The sequence below is a fragment of the Musa acuminata genome, chromosome BXJ3-8, assembly GCF_036884655.1.
Source record: "Musa acuminata AAA Group cultivar baxijiao chromosome BXJ3-8, Cavendish_Baxijiao_AAA, whole genome shotgun sequence".
Classification (NCBI taxonomy): domain Eukaryota; kingdom Viridiplantae; phylum Streptophyta; class Magnoliopsida; order Zingiberales; family Musaceae; genus Musa; species Musa acuminata.
In genome coordinates this window covers 17,142,501-17,151,205 of record NC_088356.1, presented here as the reverse complement: position 1 = coordinate 17,151,205, position 8,705 = coordinate 17,142,501, and the positions used below count along the sequence as shown (strand labels likewise).

At 38.5% G+C, this 8,705-nt stretch overlaps 1 protein-coding gene across 1 annotated transcript; it reads right to left on the bottom strand.

The window, feature by feature from the left end:
- Positions 1–605: 605 nt before the first annotated feature.
- Positions 606–3,270, bottom strand: LOC103994827 (fructose-bisphosphate aldolase, chloroplastic-like). Its single transcript, XM_009415267.3, has 6 exons — positions 3,008–3,270; positions 2,209–2,478; positions 2,006–2,115; positions 1,840–1,930; positions 1,433–1,702; positions 606–1,063 (listed from the first exon to the last, which is right to left on the bottom strand). The coding sequence occupies exons 1-6, from the start codon at positions 3,152–3,154 to the stop codon at positions 785–787; spliced, it is 1,167 nt and encodes a 388-aa protein (XP_009413542.2). The 5' UTR covers positions 3,155–3,270; the 3' UTR covers positions 606–784.
- Between the last annotated feature and the right edge of the window lie 5,435 nt (positions 3,271–8,705).

Here is an 8,705-nt window from a genome sequence, read left to right as displayed (position 1 = left end):
TTATGAGGTCATTGTGCCCATGTCAACAACCTTAATAGCGAAAGAGAAGTGTTAGAGGAGGCGAGGAATATTGTGAAGTCATTGTGCGCATGTCAACAATGTCAATAGCGAAAGAGAAGTGTCAAAGGAGGCGACGAGCAGCATTCACAAGTAGGATTGCGAAGATGGCGTTGGCAAGGAGTGACATTGATAGCAAGGATGAAATAAAGGGTAATAGGAAAAATAAAATAAAATCAATAATATTAAGATTATAAATAGTAAAATAATATTTTATTATTTTTTAAGGAGTTGTCAATGATAAAAAGGGCTGTGAATATTACACTTCTTTTGTAAATAAGCAAGAAGGGATTACAATAGAAATCTTCAAAAAATTAAAGAACTAGCCATCACTAAAATTAAGGTTGGAAACAAAAACGTTCAAACCATATTAATAACTTTGATCCATATCTTTTTCAAAAGATACCAAGTTTAGTTAGTAAAATCCTATCTTTTACAACAATTTCCTTTTGTATCTACTCACCCTTTTCTGAATCGTAATCAGTTTTCTTCCTTCGTTATGGTTTTCATGCACTTAGTGGAAAGGGAAAAGTTAATTGGCACAAAGCTTGTAACAAGCGCAGCTAAACAGCTTGTATCCAATCATAGATGGCACAGTCTTATACAAACTTAACGATCCAAAACATGTTTGAAGTATTCAGCTGTCTCGATCATCTCCTACATCGCATTAGGCAGTAGTACTCAAAACCACAGGATCCGTGGAAACGCCATGCTTCGATGGGGTCTGTCAGTATGTGTAGCCCTTGACAAACATCCCCTTTGTAGCCTCTGCAGACTCACCCTCGCCTGTATACTTTCCGAGCTGCGCGAGCGAGTTGGCCTTGGCCCGGAAGAGCAGAGCATCTTGCGCGGCCTTTACGTTCTCCGGCCTCCCTCCCCATGTCTTGAGGCAGGTGTTCTGTAGCGCTCTGGCGTAGGAGAAGGAGACGTGCCATGGGTTGGGGCCTTGGTTCATGGCGTTCAGGTTGAAGGTTGCCTCCACCTCCGACTGGCCTCCGGAAAGAAACTGTTATCACAGCAATCAATCAGAAGCACACGAGTATTAATTAAAATCAATAATTACTTTTTAGTATCTCAATCGAAAATATATTATTTGGAGAGTATTTATTTTTAGGATAATGAATCAAATACAAGAGGGTATTGAGGTGACATAAAAGAAATATATTTTGAAGGTGTTTGGAATTTCCCTTATCTCTCTCTATCAACGAAAAACTTCGAGGTTGATTGGATTTGGGTTTTCTTTTCTTTTTTTTAATCATCTCTTCCATTTATATTCTATTATTAATTTTCTTGATTTTTTTTTTTTTTTTTTGGTTTTATGTTCTTTGGATTTCTTTCTGTCACTTCAACAAGAGAAGCAAATGTATGTTAATACCATGATGCCAGGAACAGCAGGTGGGATTCTTCTGTGCAGAAGCTTCAAGGTGTACTCAGCAACTTGCTTTGGTGTGGCTTTCTCTGGGCACTCAGCGCCCGGGGTCACCATGCTCGGCTTCAGGAGGATGCCTTCGAACATGACGTTGTTCTCGGCCAGGTAGAAGAAGACCTCAGCCCATACTTTCTGTGCAACCTCGAAGGTCCTCTCGATTCCGTGGTCTCCGTCAAGCAGGATTTCTGGCTCCACAATCGGCACCAACCCATTGTCCTGCAAACCCATTAGAAGAGAACTTGAGGTCAGCTTAGTTCTTTTAGCCCCCATGTCCCCATAGCTTCTCATATACATAATCCAATGATTTAGCAGTATAAGATGAAGAAACAACACAAGGAACCGAGTGTGTGTACTTGTGCGATGGCAGCGTATCGAGCCAAGCCCCAGGCAGCTTCCTTGACTGCAAGAGCCGATGGGCCATTTGGAATGCTGACCACTGTACGCCTGCAATGTGTTTGATGTAAGTCCTCTGAGAACATGCACGAGGAAGGTTCCTGCAACTTATGAAGTGAATTCTACCATTTAGCAAAGCGGGCACCCTGTTGATAGTATGCTGCGCATCGCGATGCCAGGCCGTCCAGTCCTTGGCACCATGATTCGTCATTTGAGCCAGTGAGTGGCACTAAACCCTGAGGAAAAGACAACATGGCGTCAAACACAGCCCTGCCCATCTCCTAGCAGACGACGTCACAGGAGCATTGGCACATGATTTAAGCGATTACCTTGTCGACCTTGATCCCTGGCATTATGTTCTGTTGAGTAAGAACATCAACCATCTTCTTACCATCTGTGGTCGACTGATAAAGAGTTTCCTCGAACAGGATTGCTCCGGAGATGTACTGACCCAGACCAGGTGCTGAGACAAGGAGGGTCCTGTAAGCTTGTCGGTTCGCCTCGGTGTTCTCCAGCCCGATCGTTGCGAGTCTTTTCCCGCAGGTGGCGTTGGATTCATCCATGGCCAGTATTCCTCTACCTGGTGACGCAATACTTTTCTGCATGCAGCAATTTATACCGTGAGAACTGTTTAATCTTTCGTCTTCCATTGTGTGCAAGGGTGCTGAATCTTGATCTCAGTTGCTACAGACCAGACTTGTATATGGATTTCCCATCAGCATATCAAATATAAGACCATGATTGGTTGGGTGTGGATTGAATACTGAACCAAAACGAAGAATCTCTCGAATTACTAAAAAAGCTGTCGTTTTAGTACGTCTGACTTGAGAAGGATTGTTATTAGAATCATCTATTGCTGTCTGCCCTTTTAGTGTCATCGAGCAGCTGATATGACTGACCTCATATGTTGATTTTCATGTTATTTTCTGAATGCTAAATTTTTTTTGGTGAATATATCTGATATACATTCACAAATTATCAGATGAGCAACTTAGTTTTTAGATCATAATGAGAACTACTAAAATATAGCCTCAAAGTTGCATTTGATATGTGGATAGTTAGGTCCTAACATACAGAGACTCCTACTTTGTGCATGAAGAACTTAATAATAATAACGTAGGTGCATACTGCTGTCTTGACAAGCTCGTTGGAGTAGGCGCCAGCACGAACGCTGAAAGCGATGACCGTCGGCTGAGGGGTTGATGATTTCCGTGTAGTGTGCCATTCAGATCTCTTGGGAAGGAAAGAAGACTTCAGGAGAGCAGCTGAGGCCATCTGCAGAGGAACAAGGTATTGGCCTTAAGCTTTGCTCTCCTTGAACACTGAGTTTTCTGCTGAAGGGTGAGGGGAATGGCTGTGTATCTTTTAAATTAAGGTAGTGAGGTAATGAATCAAGGACAGGATAGAAGATGTGAGGTGGAGGTTGGCTTTAAGATTTGAATGGTGGATTTAGGTATTAGCCGGGTGGTAGATGCTCAGATAGCTGCGCAGTTCTTTTATTGTTCCAATCATGGTGCTGTTTTCCTTGGAAGGATTTGCTTTGTCTCGCTCTCAGATTTTTTGAGCACCTTATCATTCTTGCTACTGTTCATCTATTTCAACGTCATTCTGACTACAAATACATCTTGAAAATAGTGCAATGAATGTGCAAGTTTGTGTGGTGGTGATGCACCTTTCTTCTGCACGTCAACACCACACAAATTTTATGGTTAGCTATCTTTCCAATCTCAGAAAATTAATGGTTGAAGGATGGATCATCAAGAATTCTGTGTGGCAGAAGATTGCTGCTGTCCCAAGTTCTCTGTTCCTTTTGCTGAAGAGAGAGTGTGAATGAGAATCAGTATCAGAATTGTGGCACAAGGATTAATCACTGTTCCTAAGCTGACTGATAACAGTTGCTCTAAACATAACAAAAAGTGTTGATATCTCATTTCTAATTGAACACAAATTTGAAAGGTCAAATTTTGAGCATTCATTATGTATGTGATCACTGGGACTGTAACCTTCATAACAGGAAGTAATGTTTTCCTGCACAGTCAAGCTACCACTTTTCTCACACATACAGCTGGACCTGTAGCCAGACTGATCCTTGTACTGCTGATGCAAAATTTTCAAGCAAACAAGTGTCTTAATTAATGATGAAACACACCTGTATCATCTACAGCCTTTTTCTTCTGCTCCAGCAACATTTGGATAGTTTAACTGAGAGATCTCAAACCCCACCACTATATCACTGGTTTTACACTCAACAACTCTTACAATGTAAGACTCAACACAAGTTGTCTAGATCAATGACCTGTTATGTAAGGCTTTCCAATGGATCAACAAATCCTAACAAAGTCTACACAAAGGTAACTGGGTAGAAAAGAAAAACTTTTAAGAACAGCACTCCTTGAGAATTAGCAAAGTGTTTACTGGTACTTTAGGCCCATCTCTCTCAGTGACTCAACATATACATGTCAACTATTTCACCGTATTGCAAAGAGCCGTAATTAGCTTCCAATTGATGCTTTTACCAAAAGACTTGACCTTTAGATAAGAACATGTCACACACACACACACACACACACTCTCAGCCACCATTTGATGCCTATTTGCAGAAAGATGACAGGGTGGTAACCACTATGCAAGTGCTCTACAATTAACATAGGTACTAAAGAATAATATATCATATTTTCAACAGACACATAACAATGATAATTATGCATGAATCAGTTCTCATCTGATGACATTGTTCAAATTTATAAAGGATAAAAAAAAACATGTTTATAAATAACTAAAAAGACAAATATTGTCACCTATTTCACATTAATAAATTTTTAATATAAATAATACTAATTTAAGATTATAATTTCGAACGTATCGTATATCTGCATGCTCTATATACCAAGGCATGTACCAATCCGAACAAGGATTGGTATGAGTTTCAAATCAAAATTTTGAAATCTCATCCTGTAGTCAGAACAATTGGGAGTGATGTCGAGTGTAGCTGGAAACATACTTCACAGATGAATCATTATAAGATTTTGTTATCTTTTATTAAAAAATAATATACAAAAAAAATATATTATTATCAAAGAAAAAAGAAAAAAGAAAAAAGATTCATAAGCTATTGAATATTACCTGTAGGGTACTAATAAAAAGTGATGTATCCAGTAATCAACAGATCGTGGTAAATCCCCTCGAGCAATTCAATTCACCTCCAACACTGTTTGCAAGAAGAAAATAAAGGAGCAGAAAATTATGCATGCTGAAATTTCCATTAATCGAAACAGCTTTTTCCTAATTTCCTCATTATATAACCCATCTACTTCAAATTGCCTTGATATAGTAACGAGTAAAAGAAACAACACAGGTTTAGGAAGGATTGGTGACTTGTAGCATCAACCTTTAGACTTTAGATACATCAAGAAAATGGTGATTGGGAAGCAGAAGACAGGATATAAAAATTAGCTGTGTGCAGTTTATGAATCTTTTAGACTATTCTGTTTGACCCATTGTTTACTGAAATAAATAGATTAGCGTGATGCTAGAGATTGCATGTCTACTTGGTACATTGTCCATACGGATATGTTATGTGCTTATAATGCATATATCTTACATGACTAAATATTTTTCAATAAATTTGATCAGATTTTTATCGATAAACTCAGTTTATATATTTATAGAGATATTTTGGACTAGTGTGATACTAAAAAGTACTTGATCTAGTTCAGGTTCAATAATATGATGACTCCATATCATATTTTGGATAAAAGTCTTGATGGAGAAAAGAATCATCTTAGCAAGATTAATCATAAAATTAAATTAAAAAATTCTTTGCTTGTAAAGCTAAAGTATTAACTACAAGGTCAAAAGTAATAAAATTAAAAATACATAAAGAAACTAATAGACACATAGGGGCACAAGTTATCTTTGGAGCGCACCTGGTTTCTCTCGATAGATTGTATATCATTGTTTTTTTTTTTGGATCTCTTCCTCCTCTCTTACTACCGGAGTCTCCTCCTAAGATTTGGACAATAGACAGTGGACTTTGGTAACTTATTACAGTAACTTGGTAGCTAGGTGGAGCTTAATGCAAAGCCTGGGCTGTTGGAACTTAAGAAAGACAGCTATAGTTGGAAGGACTAGCTATACCTCATAGAATTCCTTCATTTTCTCTTCTCCTCTGTTTTCTCTTTTGAGGCTATAATAGCTAAGGCTGGCTAGACATTGTTGAGAACTTCTTGACTGCCATTAGATAGGGATGCACTTCTCATTTTAAAGGACTAGGAGTACCCTGAGTCCTTAGGGTTTAAGGACCTTCATTATAGGGCACACACAGTGAGTTCTTTTTATTAGAGCATACATAATTAGTACTTTCCTTATAGGATTTGTTAAGATTGAGTCGGCACTAAGAGATGGGGGGAGGTAAATTAGTGCAGCGAAAAAATTATATCGATTCAAAAAATCTTTTCGTACGATTAAAACCGATCTCGGAAGGTGTTAACTTGAAAACATATGAGAGCGTAGTGAGAGTAAGAAATCAGTTTGTAATGTGAAGTAGATTGCAATAAAGGTAAATAGCAAAATAGAAATGTAAACCGATTTATAGTGGTTCGGTCGTCATGACCTACATCCACTTTACCGATTCCTCTTCCGTCGAGGCCACCAACATCTATTAACGATCTTTCTTTAATGGACGAAGATCAATTATCCTTATAACTTGATTATCCTTTTGGTAGGTTCAGGGGGAACTTTTACAAACCCCTTCACTCCTCTCTTAAATAAGACTAACACTTAGAGCTTGAGAGGAGTTCTTATAAGATTACAACAGCGTTTTTCTACCTTTTTGCTCTCAATTCTTGTGTTTGTTAACCAGGGATGAGAGGAGTATTTATAGGCCTCAAGTTAATTCAAACTTAGAGCCTAAAAAGGTCTCATCCCGGGTTTCTCGGGTCTTGGCGGTACCATCGCTTGTGTTGGACGGTACCACCGCTTGTAACACTGATATTAGGCGGTACTATCGCTCAGTCTAGCGGTACCACCGCTTAACACTCTGCCATTGGGCGATACCATCACCCAGTCTGGCGGTACCATCGCTTGACAATCTCTCGAAGAATGTGTCTCGATGGTACCACCTCCCAAACTAGCGGAACCATCGTCTGACATAGTCTCGGAGACTGTGCCATGACGGTTTCACTTGTTGGGTCACTGTTTGGGTCTTTTCACTTGGCTCAACACAGCCCAAACTTGGACCCAATTGGCCTCTAATTGAGTTGGCCCAATTCAACCTAATTATGTACTAACTATGAATTTTAAGGCATATACTAAGCTAAATAAGTCCGGTAAGTCTAGGTTTCTTTCGGCGAGCTTCTAGCGATCTTCCGGCGAACTTCCGACGATCTCTCGACAATGTTCCAGCGGACTCCTAGCAAGCTCTTGGTCTTTACGATGATATTTTTGGTGAGTTCCGACGAGCTTCTTTAGCAAGCTCCTGGACATCTCGATCAATTCTAGTAGAACTTCCGATGAACGTCCAGACTTCCGACGAACTCTCGAACTCCCAACGAAATCTCGTTCTTAACTCCGAGACTTCATTTTGCTTTATGCCTTGATTTCTATCGTAGTTAATATTGCACACTTAAAACCTACTTCGATCTAGATAATTATTACAAAGCTTGAATCAAATGTTGTCCGGCATGTCATTGGTTCATCGACGCTTCGTCCGATTCTTCGGCACATCATCCTCTCTTACGGTCTATTGCCCAATCGGCCAATTGACCTCCATAACTTCGATTTCCTTGGCGTAATTTTCGCTCTTCTTGGCCCGATGCCCGAACCCATAGCCTGAAGCCTTCTGCCAATACGTCAGCCGATCCTTCAGCTCGACGTCCAATCTTCTGACATGTTCTACTCTAGCCCAACATGATTCTTCCTGCTTTTAATTATCTTTCGTTGATCGAAGCTTCCTACATCACTCAAAACGTAAATCAAATCATAAACACTATTAATTGGTTTTATCATCAAAATCTAAGATTCAACAATCTTTTTGTTTTTAATGATGACAACCAATTGATGACGGAGTTAACCTTAACTCCCCCTATCAATATGTTATATTGATAGAAACTTGAATTCAAGTCAAGGCAAATTTAATCATGAAATCATTATGAGTCCAAACAACATATCATCATAAAATCATGCATAATCAAAATTTTAATATATCATTCCATGTATGATCATCATCATAATTTCTCCCCCTTTATCATCAACAAAAAGTAGAAGTGCAACTAACAAGTTTTTAGATATAATGTTAAATCATTGCATTTATCATCATGCAAGCTAGCAAATTTTTACAAAATTTTTACACCTTTTGATATATGCAGGATAGCATGTTTTTGCATCTACTTGAAATGTGTAAGCTAGCATTTTTGCATTTCTAGCAATTCTTTCTCCATGCAATTTGCAAGCTGTCAAATTTTACACATATGAAAGTAGGCAAAATTTTTGCATCTTTTCAGATGAGCAAGCTTTTTTTGCTTCTCTTTATGATGTGCAAACTAGCAACTTTTTTCTTTTTTGAAGTATGCAAGCTAGCTAGCAAGCTAGCAAAATTTGCTCCTCCTATGTCATTGTCAAATAGAAGGGAAGAATACAATGTTGTAATTCTTTTCCCTTTACAATAATTTTTAAAGCATGATAAGGATAAGGTATCAATCTTATTTCAATATGTTTGTGCATAATTATAGTTTCAAATTAAAACATGCACAATTTTAAAACTTTACATTTCATCCTTACTTCATGCATGATACCAATCAATCATCACTATGAGTATATCATGATACTA